We start from the raw sequence: 20870 nt of genomic DNA on the forward strand, positions 1-20870 counted from the left end.
AGTAGTGACTTCTACTATGACCTTCTTAATAATTTCTCAGCAACTCACTAAGTAGCAGGAGCAGGACCAAATTGCAACATTTCTTCATTTCAAACCAGTCTCCTCTGCACTTGACTATCCCTCACAATGATAGAATTGTAGGTATATAGCTCTGCTGTAATAATTGAATTTTAAAATGTTTTTCTGGTCCCTTAGCTTAGGATTAATGAAAGCTAGGAAAAACTTTATTATTATTATTATTATTATTATTATTTTGACTTCTGGTTTGTTTCTCAAATAGCTGGTTCACACTAGCAATGACATTAAAACACACTTACAGAATTGTTTTAATAATTCATTACCCAAGGATCACTGAAGTCTTTAAAATATCTAAGTGATCGTGTGATCGTGTCTCGGCCTTTGGCTAAGGTCAAGTGTAAAATATCTAAGTGATCTAAGGTTTGGTGGGATTCAAATTACTCTTTAAGGGAGGAGTTGATGGACCAAAGAACATTATTGTGAGTCTCTTGGGTTATGCCCCATTCTTTAAATTTCCCCCTTTCTATCTTCTTTAGGTCTGTATTTCAGAACCTGGGAAGTTTACTCAAAAGGTGAAGGTATGGATTGGTGAGTACTGGAACATAATAGAAACTGTGGCTATTGGCCTATTTTCAGTTGGTTTCGGCCTTCGGTGGGGCGACCCTCCTTTGCACACAGCTGGAAGACTCATCTACTGCATAGACATCATATTCTGGTTCTCACGGCTCCTGGACTTCTTTGCTGTGAATCAACATGTAGGTCCGTATGTGACCATGATTGCAAAAATGGTGAGTACGATCTGCTTGTATATTCTGGAGTCCTTTGTAGTGGTTCTTTCATGGTTCACATCCAACAGTTTAACTTTTAGAATTATTCATGGAAGCACAGACATCCAGCTCATTTTGTCTCTGCTTTCTTTATAGCCACAAACTCCTATTTAACAAATGTCCTTGGAGAGTATATTGGTTGGTTGATTTGGATACTCTGCTTATTAGCTTTTTGGGTAGGGGCCAGATAATATGGTTGAATCAAATTTGTCTCTAAGCACAGTAATTCTCGAGGGTGAGATTTGCCTGAGGCTATCACCAGTAATATTTTCTGCTAAAATAGCAATTTCTCTCTTTATCTGCTCACCTCTGGCAGACTCTTAAATAGTCCATATTATGGGCCGCACCTTGTTCTAAGTACTTTGTACCTATTAACTCATTTAATCTTCAAAATGACTTTATGAGATAGGTACTATTATTATCCACATTTTGCATATAAGGAAATGGAGAGGAAGCAAATCTCCCAAGGGCATTAGTAGGGGAGTCAGGATTCAAATCGGGGCTGCCCGGCTCTGTGCGGCTGGGGTTAGCCTTCTCCAGCGGGCTCTGTACAGGGCCTGAGACCCACCCTCTGGGAAGCACAGTACTTCCAGATCATCTTTGGCTCTTCTTCCTGGAATACTCACTGCAGGGAAGGGGCAGGTTCTGGAGAAAGAAGGTTGGTACGAAAACAAAGGAGAACAGAAAAGGGAGCGCCTCCAGGACTCCAAAGACAGACTTTTTCTTTACGCTTTCAGACAGCAGTGTTTTCTCTGGTCTTGGTGACCCTGGCATTTATCAGATGGGCTATACTGAGCTAACTAATACATCTTAGTGACTTAGCACAAGTTTATTTCTCCCTAATGCAAAGTTTAATGAGTGTTCATGGGGGCTGACCTCTACGCTATAGCTCAGGGATCCAGAATCTTCCATCTTGGGATGGAGCCACGTCTGCATGTGGCTTCCAAGGTCTCCTATGGTGGGGAATGAGAGGGATGGAGAAAGTCTAACAGCTTTGAACTGTTCTGGACAGGAAGTAAAATAACTTCCTGTCACTCCACAGGCCATCGGCTAGGTAAGTCATGTGGTCCCAGCTTCGTGGAAGGCAGGCTAAGAATTGTGGAGGAGCTCACGGAATCCCCATGGCACAATTGTCTCTGCTACAGTGAACAAATGGGTCGAGTTGATGTACATTTGTAAGTGAAATGAACCCGACCTGATCAATTTCTCAGACTATCACCAACTCCTGAAGACAGTCGTCAGGATCAGGACTCATTTGACTAATTTGAATACTCCCTATTTTTTGTTTAAGCACAGATTCTTTACCCTCAGCACAGTTAATTTTTTCCTGTAGACCCCATGGACATGGAACATATGCGCAGAGAGAAGGAGATGATTTAGCCAGAGGAAGCCCAGCTCTTCATGGCCTGGGACACTGTGCTCAGTGACTAGACAGTCTTCTTACTGGGGAGGCATAATCATGAATGCTGCTAGTGTTTGTTTTAAATTTCAAGTCTGCGGTAAAATTCGGGTCGTGCCTTGCTCTTTTGCAGACTGCAAACATGTTCTACATTGTGATCCTGATGGCCATCATCCTGCTGAGCTTCGGAGTGGCACGCAAGGCCATCCTCTCACCAAAGCAGCCTCCGTCTTGGAGCCTTGCTCGAGACATTGTGTTTGAGCCATACTGGATGATTTACGGAGAAGTCTATGCTTCAGATATAGATGGTAGGCAGGGGGTTTTGCCCTCGTGCCGAAATCAAACCTTTGTAGGTAGACTACAAAAGCAAAAAAACCTGGAAAACATTCATCTGCCTCATGCAGATGTCAAAAATTGGTGGTATTCTGCTAAGTTAATGTGCTAAGTATTTCTGTGGAGCCGTAGGACTGTGATTCACCGTATCTCTCGTTCTTTTAAATTCTTTATTTGTAGTTTGTGCAAGCCAACCGTCTTGCCCTCCTGGTTCTTTTCTTACTCCGTTCCTCCAAGCTGTCTATCTCTTCGTGCAATACATCATCATGGTGAACCTGCTGATTGCTTTTTTCAAGTAGGTCATTTTAATTAAATGTGCTTATTTTATTTAAATCAAAATCAAAATTACATCAAGATGATTTCATTTAAATCAATATCAATTTTGAGTAGATGCTCATATTTGGAGTATGTAGCCTTTGGTTTTTGTGTGTTCCATTTTTTTTCCTTTCTCACTGTAGTTTTAACACGTGGGCATGAAACTATGGGTAGGAAGAGAGCAGGGCAGGAGGAAAAAGGAAAAACACAGTAAATGGACAGAAAGCAATACAAGCAGAATGAAAGGAGATCACACATTGTAGTAAAGGAATAAGTTGGAATCATGGAAGAATAACAGTTGCTAAGATTAAAAACTGGCTGAGGGGTTCTTGATGTCTTTTCTTTACTTGGCTCCAATGTCTCTTCTTCTACCTCACTTTTCATTTCTTCTTGGTCTGCTTTTCTGGGTCATCTCCTTCTCCTCAGTCTTGTAACATTGGAACATGCCCTGGGCCCAGATCTTGCGCATTTCTTATTTACATGTTGTTTGGTGATCTTGGTCAGTTTCCTGTATTGCCGACAAAGTCCAATGTCTGTCTCCAGCCCAGATCTCTTCCTCACACTCCAATCACAGATCCAACTGCCCCCTTTGAGCACCAGTTGCTCGTATAATAGAATTCTAAAATTCTAAATGTTCAAACTCCCGATCTCCTCTCTTTCCCAGAATAGACTTCCTCTACTCCTCATCTGTCCCAGATCTATGGAGAAGACCCACAAATTTCTGTCAAGTCTCCATTTCCCCAGTTTCTGGCATCAGAAGCCTTGGAGTCATTCTCAACACTTACCTCTCTACCTCTGCTCTGTCAGGACTGCCTGTTGACTCTGCCTTCAAACAGATCATGAACTCAACCACCCCTTGCCACCCCACTGCCACTAGAGAGCCTCCTACTTATTTCTCTGCTTCTGTCTTGGGCCTATAGTCTTTTCTCAACACAGTAGCCCCTGGTGACTCTTTAAAAACGTATGTCAGATGATGTCACTACTCTGCTCCAAACTCTCAGTGGTTTCCCATTTCAAAGCTCCTGAAGAGACCTAGAGAGCCCCGGTGACCTGGCTTCCCTGCGGCTTTTCCAGTCATGCCTCACACGACTCTTCCCCTGACCCTCTGCTCTCCAATCACAACGGCCCCTTGGAGGTTTTCAACCAGCACAGGTGTGTTTGCAGCTGCTGTTCCCTTGGCCTGCGGTGCTCTTCCTTCAGGTGTCCCTGCGGCCCATTTTCTCAGCCCCTTTCGAGACATGGCTCAGCCGTTTCCTTTGTCATTAGGCCTAGTCTAAGGATGACATTTGAAAGTGCAGCCCCCTCTCCTTCAGCCATCTCTGTGGCATGCCGGGTCCCCCTTACTCTTCTTTATACCCACTTATAAATACAAATATATTTTATTATTTATACTTTTTTTGCTGTTTATTTGTCTCCTCTATTATAATATAAGTCCTACAAGGACAAGATATTTTATTGTCTTTTTTTGCTGATGAATTTTCCCCAAGTACCAAAAAGAGTGTTTAATGGACGAAAGAAATCAGGTGAAGAGATGGGAAGAAATGAGTATTTTTTGAATGCTTCATTGATGCCAGGCACGATGCTGGGTGTTTTAAAGATTTTATTAATTTATTTGACAGACAGAGATCACAAGTAGGCAGAGAAGCAGGCAGAGAGAGAGGAGGAAGCAGGCTCCCTCTGAGCAGAGAGCAAGATGCGGGGCTCGATCCCAGGACCCTGAGATTACCACCTGAGCCGAAGGCAGAGGCTTAACCCACTGAGCCACCCAGGCGCCCCAATGCTAGGTATTTTATGCATTAATTATTTCACTGAAGAGGGAAAGATAAATCAGTGCAATGGAATCTAAGTAAAAAAAAAAAAAAAAAAAAAAAGCAAAAATATATCAGAATACTTAAAAAAAAAGACTATTGTTATAAATATACAAGGAAGACCTATCTCCCTCTTTGTTACAAGATCATACAATAGCTGTCATCTCTTTTAGCCCCACCATTCTATCTAACATTTACTGGTGTTAGTTAATATGGCTGGGGTTTTTTGTTTTTTTTTTTTTTGACATTTCAAATAACATTCAGAGAGGGTGTGAGACTTTTGTTTCTCACAAATGACAGGTGTCCAAAGAGAGGTTGAGAAATCCTCACAGACCAGTTGTCGCTCTCTAGAGAGGGAAAGACGGAGGACCAAACAAGCTGAGAAACCCCAGATCTGATTGTCCAGGGCCCCATTCCAGATTCTCCTTAGCGAGAATTACAAAAACCCCTGACCTACACTGTGAAGATCGCCACCTGCTGGTGGGCAAGGTGTAGTCTCACGCGGAATGAGCGCGTTTAACTGTGGTGGTTCTCCAGCTAGATGGTACCGGAGAATCTCCCGGAGGGCTTGTGGAGACCTTGCCGTAATGTCTCTTCTGGAGTTTCTGATTCAGTGGTTCTGGGTTAGGGCCCCAGAATTTGCATTTCTGACACGTCCTTAGGTGATGCTAATTCTGTGGTTCCGGCCACACTTGGGAGAACATTGAAACTCAGTTTTCTATCTTCCCATCATCTGCTTTACAGAGTCTGTGAAACTTTCTCCCTTGCTCTTATTCTCAGCTGGCTTTCTCCAGGATAGTTCTGCTTTCTTCTCTTTATCATGGCCCAAGGGTAGGGCTGCCTGTATTTTTATTGGCTCGTTCTGGCTTTCCTCCTCTAGTACTTCTTTGCCATCTTTCTCTAGAGAGACTAAACATTAGCCTCCGCAGAATGTTAGGATAGACATCCCATGGGGTCCTCTCCCCACCCCCATGATGGTGTAGACTTACAGGTAAGTAATTAGGAGATGGCACATTGTTTTAGAATAATGCACCACCCACCACAACTTCCATTGCCAGTTCTATGGTATCAGTATTTAACATACTATCTGCATATTAAAATTGATGTCATGAAAGGGATAATCCAGGTGGCCTACCCATAAGGGATTATTTTCATTGTAAAGTTAATGTAAATAATTTTTATGTAGTTTCTAAATCAGAGTTCTGCTTTTTGATTATTTTAGGATGAACCGATTTTTCTTCTTTGTCTCTTCATTAGTATTCTTTCATTTGGGTGTGTTAACTAGGATTATTCTGTCGGTTCTCACATTTGACATTGGGAGAATCTCTTCTAGTTCGTTAATGATACAGAGAAACGTTAGCAGTTTTTACTGTGAATGGCAAATTATGGACTGAAAAGAGCTGCTTATTTGAGAAGAGATGGTGAACCAAGAATAGTGTTAAGTTCCAGAGGGCAGTTTTATGTTCATTGCATTTAAAACATTAGCATTTTTCTCTCTGATTGTAATTTCTATCTTTTTATTATTATGATTAGCCTATTTGATTGTAGAAGGTGCTTAATATATCTTGTATGGGTAGAGGAAGAATCACAAAGGCAATGGATATTATTTTTGTTGACTAAGTGCTGGGAATATTGAGCGAGCCAATCATAAAAGTTGGAAAATAGAGAAAGAATCTGTTATATTTTAGGATGCTGTTTTAAAACATTATCCCTCTATTCCCTGCAACTGACAGTAACGTCTATGTAGATATGAAATCCATCTCCAATAAACTGTGGAAATACAATCGCTATCGCTACATCATGACCTACCACCAGAAGCCGTGGTTGCCCCCCCCTTTCATCCTGCTGAGCCACATTGGTCTCCTTCTTCGCCGTCTTTGCCATCACCAAGCTCCGAACGACCAAGAAGAGGGTGATGTTGGATTAAGTACGTTTTCATTTATGGGGCCCTGGGTAAAGCGTGGAGATCCAAGGTGAAAGTATGAAGTTGGGTTCAGGGCATGGGATGGAAGTCTCTGGGCCTTCCCATACAATAGCATATCGGCCCAGACCCCGGGTCTAAGCAGTTACATTGATCTCATCATGTAGTTGTGGTACCTTATGCGGAGATGAACCAGTACTTTGAAAGAAAGGAAGAGATAAGAACGGGATCTCTGCGTGAATGTTTAAGGCTCCATGTCACCTGGGAAATCAGTGTTTTCTCTGATCACCTGGGAAGTCACCCGAGTAACTCCTAGGGAGTACTCGCAGTGACCCATTACTCGTTTCCCTGTTGTCGAAGGGGGACTCCAAACAGAGAGGAGTCACAGGAGGTCTTGCGGGCTGAGAGAAATTAGAAAGACAGACTTGGCTTCACTTGGAAATTAGAGTCCTGATTCTCTGCTTCCTAATCTGCTGAGAATGGAGATGATTGCGTATGGTTGTTTCATATTTTCAGTTCAAGATGGAGAAATGTGGATTCTTATTTTTCTTTTCTCCTTCTCTTCCTCTTCCTCCTCCTCCTCCTCCTCTTCCTTCCTTTTTTTCTTTTCCTCCCCTTCCCCCCGCTCCTTCTTAGTGCTTTAGTCTGCATATTTGGAGATTCTCTTAGTTCATTTTGCTTATCCATGTCTTCTCTGCAAATATGACTCTGACGCTAATTGTTATAATAGCACATTTCTTATTGTGGTTTCAGAGATCTATTGTAGTTCCTCTCAAGCAATTTCACAAATGGTAGCAGGCCCATTTCGAGGTAATTCCTATGTATAGAGGAAATACGTAAATCCATAAACCTTATCTCAATTCCTACGTCCAAAATACCCCTGAAAACAGAAAGCTTTTTTCCTCTTAAGTTAGAGAGTCATTTGGACGAAAGAAGCAGATGGGACTAATGTGAAGCCATTTATTCTCTTTATCCCTCGTAGCGTGAATATTCATTGATTCTGCTGCAAAAAAAACCCGGTGTGTTGGCTTTTAGGTACTGCCCTAGCCTCAGGTAGGGGTTTTACTTCACTTACGGCATATGCACTGTGTTGCCTTTCTGAAACGAGACCAGGCAAACTCTTAATTCTAAAACACAGGCGTTCCAGGAGTTTCAGATAAGGGAGTGTGCGCTGATTACACACTTCACGGTGCTCTTAGGGGGCGGGTGTTATGACAAGGTTGCCAGGGTGGATATGCTTTGGTTTCTCCTGGCAGTTGTCTCAGTGCAGCATTTCTCTCTTTTTTCGAGTCACTTCGGAGTTTACTTTTCTTTCCCGCCCTCCCCAGCTCCCCTGCAAATATTCAGCCAAAGTACAACTGGACTTAATTTTTTAAAAAGATTTATTTATTTATTTTAGAGTCGGGATTGGGGGGAGGGGTAATAAGCAAAGGGAAGGAGAATCCGAAACAGGCTCTGCACTGAGGGCCGAGCCCAATGCCCAGCTTTCTCTCCCGTGACCCTGAGATTGCGACCTGAGCAGAAATCCAGAGTTGGCCGCTTAACTAATGGAGCCACACAGGCACCACCTAACTGAAGTTAATTTAAAGGCTTATAATTACACTATAATTTTTAGGCTTCTCATAGCCCTCCCGGGGAATGGCTGTGGAACGCCTGCAAGCTGTTAGCATGTGAACCTGGTGAGAGATCCTGGAATTGGCTGGGATTTGGTCAGATTTCAGCTTCTCTTTCATCTGGGCTTATAGGATGATTCTGTATATAACTCAAGTATATTTCTGATGGATAGTGTTCATTCAGAGTCCTGGAAAATTCTTGAATTTTTGTGAAATTTCTTCCACTGCGTTAGTGAAGATTGACGTGTGCATACAGGGCAGCAGTGCCACCTGGTGGAGAGTCATGGGAATGTTCCACAGACGTTAGCCTCGCCTGTCTTTGGGTGGTTCTGTCTTTGGGTGGTTCGCTTTCAGGAATCCACAGAAGGATCAAATCAAGATAACTGCAAAGTTTCTCCCTCACTAGAGATTCTTTAATGCAAACAGGCATTTAGAGTTTGTTGGTGGGCAGGGGATGGGGGGTTGTTACTGGATTTTTTCAGTATCTGATTCTTCCACACCATGAAATCATAAAATAAGTATGTCCTTGAGTTGTGGATAGATTTTTATGGCTGAATATTGTTTTTTCTTTGCCCCATTTTATCAATTTAAAATTAATATTTTTGTCTCATTTTATTGGAAAATAAATGTTTGGATTTCTAAGTTTGAGGGAACATACGGGTTTTTCCCTAATTTAAGTGAAACCACTGAAGGAAAAGAATGCTCCATTTTAAACCTTTTTTGCAGCACCACTTATATGTTTTTCAAGTATTAGAAACTTGCTTATGAGCTAATATTATTTTTTTGTTAGGTCAGACTGAGGGCCAAAGTAGTAGATGGAATGTGATCACTGAAGACTGACATTGATGTGTGTTAGCTCCACAATATCATGAAACAAATGTGTCTCTTTGTGAGTTAATTATAATCATGTCAAGGAAAGTGGATAGCTTCAGCCTTTGGCCGGCAATAATACCTCTGTTTCCAGTAGAGCAACTTACACAGTTGGCCCTTACGCAATGTGGGGTTGGGGTGCCAGCCCCTTGCACAGCCAAAAATTAGTATATAACTTTTGACTCCCCTCAAACTTAACTCCTAAATAGCTTTCTGTTGAACAGAAGCCTTACTGATAATATAAGCAATCAAGTAACACATATTTTGGGTATTACTTGTTATATACTAAGACTTAAAAGTGAACTAGAGAAAAGAGAAAGGTTATTAAAATCGTAAGGGACTGGGACGCCTGGGTGGCTCAGTTGGTTAAGCAGCTGCCTTCGGCTCAGGTCATGATCCCAGCGTCCTGGGATCGAGCCCCGCATCGGGCTCCTTGCTGAGCAGGGACCCTGCTTCTCCCTCTGCCTCTGCCTGCCATTCTGTCTGCCTGTGCTCGCTCTCTCCCCCCCCCCTCTGATAAATAAATAAAATCTTTAAAAAAAATAAATAAAATCGTCAGGGAGAAAAATACAGTAGTGTGCTGTATTTACTGGGAAAAAAACCGCAAACAAACAAGAGCACATATAAGTGAATTTCAACTCCTGTTGTTCAGGGGTCAACTATATCTACAAACTCAGTGTAACAAAGTGAAACTTTCTTACACTTGCTGGATTAATTTAACAGAATAGACTTCACCAAACTTGATTTTAACCTACAGTTTATTTACCAAATAGTTGGCAGGGAAAAAAGACAATCAGGTTCTTTCCCCCATGTGCATATAAATGTAGTGAAATTTTGTTAATGTGTAGAAACAGTCTAATCTATGAGCATATTGGACAGAAAATATCTCTTGCACATGAGTCATCTTCAGATTCCCACACCTGTTTATAAGACAATAGGGAAGAACCGAGTTGGTGTTTTTATTTGTTTCTGCACAGTGCTTCTCCATTAATATTAGGAATTTGGCATGGCAAGGCAGCAGCGTTTTCTCACACAAGCAATAGTTTATTGATTTTCAACAGCAGTAGAAGAAAAGCCACTCCTACTCCGTATCAGCTTCCTATTAAAGATAAATAATGGGGAGCACCTGGGTGGCTCATTGGGTTAAAGCCTCTGCCTTCGGCTCAGGTCGTGGTCCCAGAGTCCTGGGATTGAGCCTGGCATCAGGCTCTCTGCTCAGCGGGGAGCCTGCTTCCTCCTCTCTCTCTGCCTGCCTCTCTGCTTACTTGTGATCTCTCTGTCTGTCAAATAAATAAATAAAATCTTAAAAAAAAAAAAAGAAAAAAACAAGGGGCGCCTGGGTGGCTCAGTGGTTAAGCGATTGCCTTCGGCTCAGGTCATGATCCTGGAGTCCTGGGATCGAGTCGCACATCGGACTCCCTTCTCAGCAGGGAGTCTGCTTCTCCCGCTGATACCTCTCCTCTCATGCTTGCTTTCTCTCTCTCTCTCTCTCAAATAAATAAATAATTAAAAATTATTTTAAAAAAGACAAATAATGTTTGGTTTTTTGTTGTTTTTAATGTACCCTGCTTGTTTACACAGAACTCTACCTGAGTGAGGAGGATCTGAAAAGACTTCATGATTTCGAGGAGCAGTGCGTGGGGATATACTTCCACGAGAAGATGGAAAGTCTGAATTATAGCTGTGAGGAACGAATCCGGGTGACCTCAGAAAGGTGAAAGATACATCCTTTTCCCAGTTCCCTAAAGCTGATTCTGCTGCTAGTCTGAAGAAGTAGAAAAATGGACTTTCAAAACCCAGAGGTTTGGGTTCTGCCATCCAAGTACTAACCAGGCCCGGTCCTGCTTAGCTTCCGAGATCAGATGAGATCGGGCGTGTTCAGGGTGGTATGGCCGTAGATGAGGTTTGGGTTCTCTACAGTTCTGTCTGGTAGAGTATAATATTTCTGTAATGGATAGATATTTACTGAGCACCTACTATGTCCAGATGCCCTTCTAGTCACTGGAGATAAGTGGTAAATAGGAGACAAGAGTGCCTGCTTTCATAGGATCTGTGTTCTAGTGTGTGCGGGTAGAGGGGCGAGGGGTGTGGAGGATAAATACGCAGAGAAACACATAAAAAGATGTAATTTAATGTCAGGTAAGGAGTGATGAAAAAAGTCAATTGCGTAAGGGAATAGAAAACAATGGGGGGGAGGGGTCTGCCAGAGTCAGCCCCCTGACTCGGTTGAGTTGGGTTGGACTCTTCAGGGCATAGCTTAGGGCAGGAAGGCCACTGAGAAGTTGGAGGGGAGAGACCTGAGGGAGGCGGGCCAGGCAGAGACATCCGGCGGGACCGCAGCGCCACTGGCTGCAGGGGTAGCCAGTGAGGGTGCCTGAGACAGCATGGGGTGTCCACCAATGGCAGGTAGGACTAGAGAAAGCTGAGTGCCGGGTGCTGATAGCACTGGGGAGACGGGGACGGGTGAGGCTCCTTATTTTGTTTTCACACGGGGATAACAAATATCTGTGATCCTGGGGGTGATTCACCAGAAAAGGGAGAAACTACAGGAGGAGAAGCAAGGCTGCAGTTTGCCCCGGGAGAAGGCTTAATGCCTGGGCCCTCTCCCAGCTATAAACGGTTATACCTCATTATGCATGTATTTTTTCTGACGTCCCAATGAATAGACAGTGAATCCTTACATACGGTGTTCTTTAAAATTGAGTTACATGAAGAGCTCTCTGAATGGCTTGCTATGGGTATAAGTCCTATTTCTAGGCTTTTCAATTGCTCCCATATTATAATAATATATGATATATAATATATGATATATATTATATATAAAATTATATTATAATAATATATTATATAATAGTATATCATATAATATATATAATATTATATATATAATATTATATTATGTAAATATGTATTTAGATGGCCAATTGACTCTCAGACCAGATTTTATATTGAGAAAAAAATCAAAGATCTGTGAGCACGCAAATTCTGTTTTCCTTAACTCATATCTTTAGGCCGGAGCTTGATGAGCTTCTCTCCCCTTTTCCTCTTCCACACATTCTGCCTCCTTCGTAGATGTGCTCAGTGAGCCCTGTGGGCCAGCCTGGCTCTCTGTTTTCTAGGACACGTGCCAGATAGGAGTCGATGGAGCCGGATGAAGACTGGTTTCTCCTCTTACTGGCTCCATGGACTCGGGCAAGCTGGCTCTGGGTGTCTGTTTTCTTCCTTGTGAGATGCACACAGAACTAGACCTTCCTCTTAGAGGTGCCGTGAGGATGACCTGAGGTGACGTAGATGAAGTAGGTGACGGAATGCTGACCGATCGGAAGGGTTCAAAGAAAGTAAAAACAGGCTTCAAAAACTGTGAGGGTGATTTCTTTCTAAATACATCTTTTCTTTCAAATCCTAAGAAAAGGGGAGTAAATCCATAAGATGAGATGACCTCCCTGCCCCAGATTATGAATGGGGCCGAGGTCACGGAGAGCCCCTTACTTTTTACGCTGTAAACGAAGGAAGGAGTTTCAGGTGTCAGAGACGGACTGATTGAAGTTCTAGGCAGATTCCTCCAGTCACGGTGTAGATGTGAAGAGTCGGAATTCGAAATGTGAAGACAAGCAGGGATCAGTCCCTGATCCCTGGTGACTAATCCTATCACCCTTGGGGGTTAGCACGGCAACAGGGGGTTCAGGGAGATACCGACATTCAAGCCATAGCAGAAGGGATGAGTAAAGACATGTTTAGAAAGAGTAGTTCAGGGGCGCCTGGGTGGCTCAGTGGGTTAAAGCCTTTGGCTTCAGGTCGTGGTCCCAGGGTCCTGGGATCGAGCCCTGCATCGGGCTCTCTGCTTGGTGGGGAGCCTGCTTCCCTCTCTCTCTCTGCCTGCCTCTCTGCCTACTTGTGATCTCTGTCTGTCAAATAAATAAATAAAATCTCAAAAAAAAAAAAAAAAAGGCAGTTCATGAGGGGTGTTAGGGATGGACCTGCGGCCACGGGAGAGGGTGGAGTCCAGGAAGACTGTCCGACCTGCCATGGGGGTAATTAGGTGAAAAGTGGCGCCACCATGATAGAACAAAGATGTGCAAAAGACGCGGGGAAGGGGACAAGCAATGAGTTTCAGCTTTGAGTTGATCTCGAGGCTCCTGTTGCATATTTAGCCAGAGATTTCTAGTCTTGGATGGGAGGCTATGAAGTCCTGGGGCAAAGACTGAGCTGGACAAGGAGATTCGGGAGTCGCCTGACCCTTGTAAGACAGGAAGGGCCCGACGGGGGAAGTGATGAGGCCCGGGAAGCAAGAAAGTGAGGAAACTCAGCCGGCTGAGGGCGGCTGGTGATGGGTGCCAAGGCCCGCGTAACGGAGCAAGGAAGAAGGGCTTCTGGGGAGGAGGAGCCAGCATCGATCAGAAGAGGAGAAGGTCGACTAGGAAGCGTCGCGCTCCGAGTCAGAGGGACCTGGTGTGAACCTGGAGGACCAGACATGTACAGACGAGGAATCCAGTAACAGCCGTGGCGTCGGCGGTCGTAGGCCGAGCACCATCAGTCTTTGCATATCGTTCTCTTCCTCCTCGGGTTTCCCTTGGGTAGAGGAAGGCGCGGAAGGGAGATGGGTACGTAGCTTCTGAACCATATTCTGGAGGCGTTCGTGGCTCTAGAATTGGATGACGCAGCCCCCATTTCACTCTTGAGAACATCGAACATCCGTGTTCCCTCGTGCGCCAGCGGCCTCCCCAGGCTTCCGTTCAGGCGGTTAGCCTCCGGGAGCCCATCTCCGGGGGGTTCACAGCGGAGCCGTGGGGGGTCCCGGAGGCAGCGGAGCGAGTCTGAAGAGGAAGGGAAAGGAGATGAGATGTGCGCGGCCCCTCCCGTGAGGAAGAGGTCCCCTGCCACCTTCCAGAACTGAGTCAGTTGTGAGACGAGAGGAAGAGGAGGCCTCCAGCGGTTCTAGGTCTTCCTCTCTCAGGAACCCTGGCTACTTTTTGGCCCCAGCGATAGAAGCCAGCACTTGCCTGTCTCTGTTCTTACTCAGTGGAGTAAGATGTTAGTGGGATATTTCCCCATATTAAGCACGTTACATTTCGGAAGTGCTGTATTTTATTTTCTTAAAACCATCTCTACACCCATCGTGGGGCTCGGACGTACAACTGTGGGCTCAAGAGTGGCACTCTCTACCTGCTGAGCCAGCCAGGTGCCCCTGGAAGATGCTCCATTTTTAAACAAGTCACACTGTGACTCAGTAGAGTCCTCGCGGGAGCAGGTCCTGTCGTTGTTTTGCTGTGAAACATTTGTGAGCACCTCCCAGCACGGGAACCATTAGTCTAACTCATTTAGCACTTCCCACACCTCGAAGGCCCCCAGTGAGAGCCTTGCCTAGATCCCTGCTGAGCTGTTCAGCCGGTGCCCAGTGCCCAAGGGCGGGGGTTAATGCCACTGGATGTGGAGGTGGACTGCCTGGGTTCGAGGCCTCACTCCATCTCGGCCATGTGACCTAACCTCTTTTATGAAAGGGGTAATAGGAGTGCCTCCATTATGGGGTTGTTACACGGTTTACATAAAAATAATAAGGCAGAGCCTTTGTAACATGGCTGGCACAGAGTGAGCCCTCCGTGAGTATTGTGATTATCATGACGATTACCAGGATACTTCTTACAATCTTACTTTAAAACATCTTCTCCAAAGACCCACAGTCACACAATGACCGTCCTGGTCTATGCTCCACGCTCCAGTCATACACAGGGGAAACTAAACCGGTAAGAATTGATTTTGTATGTCAGAATGACTGAAAGTCTACATTAAGTTGATAGAGTTGGTGGGTGAGGAATATAATTAAAATGCGTTTCCCGGGTCATAATGCTGTAGGGGAAAAAAAAAAAATGCCTGTGAAAGCAAGAAGACCCGATGTGAGGGTGACCAGGTTATTTGTCTAACAGGTCTGTATTGTCACACGTTACCTGTTGCTGTGAATCGTTCCTGGTTTCTATTGTATCCGTTGGATGCGGCGGCTGCTAATGGAACTTAATGAGCCTCCATTACTGCCGCTCAAACTGTTCTGTTTTTGAATTAGATGAAACAGTGCACTAAATGGAGAGGCTCTAATTAAGCATATTTGGAAGGGAATATACATATATTTTGCGCTTCTCCCCTCATCATCTCTGCTCATTCTCGTTTTGCAGGTTCCAGAAGGTCAGAAAGCATTTATTAAGCTTCTGCTTGGTTACAGAAGTTGAATTCTATAGCGGAAGGAAGAAAGAGAGGGTCCCACCCCCCTATAATAAACACAGAAAGTATCACCCCTTTGGTTCTTTGATTCCTGTCTGCCAGGCTCCCAGAAAGAGGAGGAGGATTTCTCAATCCATGTGACTTGGGATACATTCTAGGGAGGGGATATCGCACACTGTTTTGGGAAATGCTTGCTGCCGCCGAATGCTAAATCTTTAGAGTACAACCACTGCTTTCTGCTGCAGCCCCCACCTGAGACCGGGGATCATTTTTAATTTCTGCCTCTAGTCATGTCAGCTGTGAAACTGTTGATGAGATTCCCTTCCTTGCTGTTTTTTTTTTTCCTTTAATCCTTTATTTCTGTCTATCAAAGATTTTTGTTGAGAATTTGGCCAGAATACTTACTTACCCAAATAAAAGAATAGAACAGGGAAAGAAAAGAAAGAAAAAATGTCATAAGCCAGAGCACACTGTGAAAATTTCCTTTTCCCCATTTAGTCTTTCATATGTTTTGGGGGTGCCTGGGTGCCTCAGTCGGTGAAGCATCCGACCCTTGATTTTGGCTCAAATAATGGTCTCAGAGTTGTGAGATCGAGCCCCGCCGTGTCAGGCTCTGAGCTCCGTGTAGTCTGTTTGCAATTCTCTCTCCCTCTGCCCCTCCTTCCACTCTCTCCCTCTCAAAATAAATAAATAAAATCTTTAAAAAAAATTTATACAAGTTTTTATGTTGCACCCCTCCCCCCATATACATCAAAAACATTTCTTCAAATAATTCATTATTTGTAAACATATTTTTAACTTTTGTTGTTTCTTGACTTAAAGTTTTTATACCAAATTTTGAAGTATATAATACAGAACATAACACACATCCACATCCCCATGCCTACCATCAGAAATAGCCAAAGGAAATTGCTATCAGTAATGTAAGTGTGATTTTTTTAATGACTGCCTAATATTGCATAATGTAAAGAATATCTGTTTTAGCGTAGTGAAATCATAGTCTCTTTGCGTACATTGCCTAATTGAATGTCCCAATGGTGTACCTTTGTTGCCATTGAATTATTTTAATCATTTTCTAGGCAAAAAAAAAAAAATGTTGTTACAATGTAGATGAACTAATTTTAATTTCCATTTCTCTGCATTCCTAATGGGGTTGAATATTTTACCATATTTCCCTAACTTCTTTGTTTTATCTTTGTGAATTGTTTGTTCACATCCTTTGGAGTCTTTGTAATTTTTTCCATAACAATTTGTAAAAACTTTTTTTTTTAAAGATTTTATTTATTTATTAGAGAGACAGTACATAAGTGGGGGGAAGGGGCAGAGGGAGAAGCAGGCTCCCCACTGAGCAGGGAGCCCAATGTCTGGCTCCATCCCAGCACCCTGAAATCATGACCTGAGCCAAAGGCAGCTGCTTAACCAACTTCGCCACCCAGGTGTCCCAACAATTTGTAAAAGCTTTTGATTTTTTAAAGGATACAAACACGTCATCACATTTGTTAGAATAATTTCTAAATTACAGTTTATTTTAAAATATTTTATTTTTTGTGGGTATGAGTTTGTTTTTATATAACCAAATAGGAGATACTTTGTAATTTATTATTTTGTTAAGCTTAGAAAGCTGTATTATTTTCCTAGGGCTGCCATAATGACGTAGCAAATGTTGGGTGTCCTATAACAACAGAAATTTATTGTCTCAGAGTTCTGGAGGTTACAAGTCCAAAATCAAGAAGTTGGGAGGGCCATACTTCCTCTGATGGCCATAGTGGAGAATACTTCCTTGCCTTTTCTAGCTTCTGGCATGTACTGGTAGTCCCTGGTGTTCCTGGGCTTGTAGACCCATCACTGAAGTTGTAGGGTGAGCTTCTCTCGGTGTCCAAATTTCCCTTTTATAAGGACACCAGCCACAGTGGCTTAGGTTCTCCCTGATGACCTCATTTTTTTTTTTAAGATTTTATTTATTTATTTGACAGACAGAGATAACAAGTAGGCAGAGAAGCAGGCAGAGAGAGGGAGGAGGAAGCAGGATCCTTGCTGAGCAGAGATCCCGATGCAGGGCTCGATCCCAAGACTCGGGGACCATGACCTGAGCCGAAGGCAGAGGCTTTAACCCACTGAGCCACCAGGCGCCCCTGATGACCTCATTTTAACTTGATTATCTCTGTAAAGACCATGTTTCCAAATAAGGTCCTCATCTAGGAGTACTAGAGGGTTAGGACTTCAACATATCTCTTTTGAGGGGAGGTACAAAATGAAACCCATCCCCAAATAGAGATATTTAGATATACAGATAATATTCCAGCATTTCCTTCATTATTTCTCTCTGTCTCTAAGTCAGTTATCACATTTAATTGGATTCGACTTGCCATTTAACTTTTGACTTTCATAGCTGAAAACGTCTTGTGTTCCTTTTACGTAAATCAATGGCTGGACATCGTAATATTGGGTTAAAGTATTCAAAATAATTGTAAAAATTTGCCTCAGACTTTATTGGACTGTAGGACTCTTAAAATGGATTTTGTGTGAAGCTTGGGAAACCTGTTTGAACTGTAGACTTGGATTTTTTTTTAAGATCTATAAATTTTTTTTCTAATCACATATTTGATTATTAATTCTGTTCCTCTCATTCTGGCTTCTTCCTCAAGAACTCCTTTCCCTATCCAGAATAACCTGGTGTTTGTCAGTAGGAGATTTTTGGATATTTGCCATGGAAATGAGTGAATGTTAATGAATACAGTAGGGCTGGTGGATGGAATATTCAAGAGAGAACTAGCAGGAAGCCTGAAACGCGGTTCCGAAATGCTGGAGAGAAATAAGGGCTAGAAAAGTAGATGCATAGGGTTTCCTCATTGGAGTGGTAGTAGGAATTATAGGAGGCGTGACATCACCTGAGATGAGAAGACAGAAGATGACTCCCCCAACTTGGGGAAGCAGCTGAGGCTAGAGAGCCTTCTAAGGGTGGGAATAGGGTGGGAAGAGAGCAAGGCAGGTTCCCACTGGCTTAACGTGCTCATTGGTTTTCTTCCTCCCTTTACCATTAGGGTTACAGAGATGTACTTCCAAATGAAAGAAATGAATGAAAAAGTGTCTTTTATAAAGGACTCTTTACTGTCCTTGGACAGCCAAGTGGGACACCTGCAGGACCTCTCTGCCCTGGCAGTGGATACCCTGAAATTCCTTTCTGCTGTTGACACCTTACAAGAGGATGAGGCTCTCCTGGCCAGCAGCAAGCAGTCGACGTGCAGAAAACTGCCACACAGCTGGAGTAACGTCATCTGTGTCGGGGTTCCAGGCAGCACGGAGATCTCTGCGGAGAAGAAATACCAGTATTATAGCATGCCTCCCTCTTTGCTGCGGAGCCTGGCCAGAAGCCAGCACACCCCGACAGTGCAGAAGGGGCCCCTGCTTGAGATCACAGACAGTCAGAGAGAGGCTTCGAATGTAAGAGATGAGCAGGAAAAGCATGAAACAGGAACCGCTTTCATGGCTTCTGGGGTGTCCCTTGACGGGCAAGCACAGCCAAAGCATGGCCAGTTTCTCCTGGTCCCTTCTTACCTCAGGCAAGCTCCTTTTCCTGCACAAACGGACTTGCCTCCGTTCAGACCATCCGTGGAAGCTGGTGCAGATGTGCTGGCGACCAAACAGGTGGCCCAGAGCGAGGTCCCTGTTCGTCTGACTTGGCCGAGCCCCGGTGTCTCAGCTCAGGACTCCGTGCCCAAACCCGAGGCACAGCACGGATCATTCGCTCAGAGGCCAGCCAGACAAGACAAGGGGGAGCAAGTTCTGCCCACTTTGATGTGCACGTCTCCGCCAGTGAAAGTGACCTCCCTCCCTTCCCAAGGCGACAGCGTGGGAACTGCGGGTGGATACGTGAACTGGGCGTTTTCCGAAGGTGATGAAACTGGCGTGTTTAGCGTCAGGAAGAAATGGCAGACCTGCCTGGCCTCCACTTGTAACAGCGACTCTACAGAGAGCAGCCAAGGCCAGAGGCAGATCCGAGCTAGATCCCTCTCTCAGCACGCATCAAACTTGGCCCACAGTAGTGACTGCTCAGCCACGGGACGGTGGCTGCAGCCAAACACGTCCTTTTGGATCAGTCCTTTCCGCAGAGATAGGCCCTTCACGCGGAGTCATAGTTGGAGATTCCACAAGGAGGAGAAACTGAAGATCTCTAAGATTAAAAGTAAGAAGTGAACATTTTTGTCCGTTTGTTTAAAAACTAAAAATGCAACAAGGTGGGACCGGGGAGGGAGACAAACCATAAGAGACTCAATCTCAGGAAACAAACTGAGGGTTGCTGGGGTGGGGGGGAGGGTTGCTGGGGGACGGACATTGAGGAGGGCGTGTGCTGTGGGGAGTGCTGTGAAGTGTGTAGGACTCAGGATTCACAGACCTGTACCCTGAAGCAAATAATACATTATATGTTAATAAAAATTTTAGGGGTGCCTGGGTGGCCCAGTGGGTTAAAGCCTCTGCCTTCGGCTTAGGTCATGATCCTAGGGTCCTAGGATTGAGCCCTGCATTGGACTCCCTGCTCAGCAGGGAGCCTGCTTCCCTTCCTCTCTCTCTGCCTACTTGTGATCTCTAACAAATAAATAAATGAATGAATGAATGAATGAATGAATAATCTTCAAGTGCGTATGTACTAAAAGATTAAAAAAGGTTTTTTTAAAAAACTCTTAAATTACTAAATTCTGTGCATTACTAGTATTTTTAAAAAGCGGATCACCTTCGACTATATCCTCATTCTCCCCATTCTCCGTCATCTGTAGAGCAAAATGGCTCCCTGAGCAATCTTAAACCTCTTTTGCTAACCCTTTCCCTTACAGATCTTTCAAGATCCTCAGAAATGGGGCAGTCAGCATGGATCAAAACAAAAATGCTGATCAGGGATAAGAGGTCATCAAAGAAAAAGAAGAAAACACAAGGGCTGCAGGTGCCAGTAAGTGTGTTTTATGTCGTTGGCCATCGAGGTAGTCGCCTGTCTTAGCTCGGTTTCTCTGGATTGTCAGGTGTCCGGCACACTACAAAATGGTCCTGTACTGGAAGGAGTAAAGACATAAATGTAAGAGTCATCAGAGTGGATCTGCCACAGCTCATTTATCAGCTCACATGTTCAAGGACACTTGTGTTATTTTCAGTTTTGGGCTATTCCAAACAAAGCTGTTATGAACATTTGTGCATAAGTCTTTGTGTGGACATATGTTTCAGTTTCTCTTTGGTAAATATTTAGTAGTAAGCATGTCAGAGTCATATGGTAAGTATTTGTTTAATTTTAGAAGATACTTCCAAACTGCTTTTCAAAGTGGCTGTACCATTTTGTTTATGAGGAGTGGCTTATGAGTGTTCCAGCGGTCCACGTTCTCACCAATCCTTAGTATGCTGGGTCTTTTTTTTTTTTTTTTAAGATTTTATTTATTTGTTTGACAGAGAGAGATCACAAGTAGGCAGAGAGGCAGGCAGGCAGAGGAAGCAGGCTCCCCGCCAAACAGAGAGCCTGATGTGGGACTTGATCCCAGGACCCTGAGATCATGACCCGAGCCGAAGGCAGAGACT

General features: G+C 43.9%; 1 protein-coding gene across 1 annotated transcript in view; it reads left to right on the top strand.

Annotated features, from left to right (window-relative positions):
* The window catches only part of TRPM6 (transient receptor potential cation channel subfamily M member 6), a 174686-nt gene that overhangs the window by 117932 nt on the left and 35884 nt on the right, over positions 1–20870 (top strand). Inside the window, exons 21-27 of the mRNA XM_045085383.1 lie at positions 555–806; positions 2378–2552; positions 2758–2872; positions 6434–6627; positions 10686–10818; positions 18356–19497; positions 20144–20256. Coding sequence (XP_044941318.1) covers positions 555–806; positions 2378–2552; positions 2758–2872; positions 6434–6627; positions 10686–10818; positions 18356–19497; positions 20144–20256 — 2124 coding nt within the window. The remainder of the gene's footprint in view (positions 1–554; positions 807–2377; positions 2553–2757; positions 2873–6433; positions 6628–10685; positions 10819–18355; positions 19498–20143; positions 20257–20870) is intronic.

The sequence above is a fragment of the Mustela putorius genome, unplaced genomic scaffold, assembly GCF_011764305.1.
Source record: "Mustela putorius furo isolate JIRA1106 unplaced genomic scaffold, ASM1176430v1.1 tig00000854_pilon_pilon_pilon, whole genome shotgun sequence".
In the NCBI taxonomy this organism is placed as follows: Eukaryota; Metazoa; Chordata; class Mammalia; order Carnivora; family Mustelidae; genus Mustela; species Mustela putorius.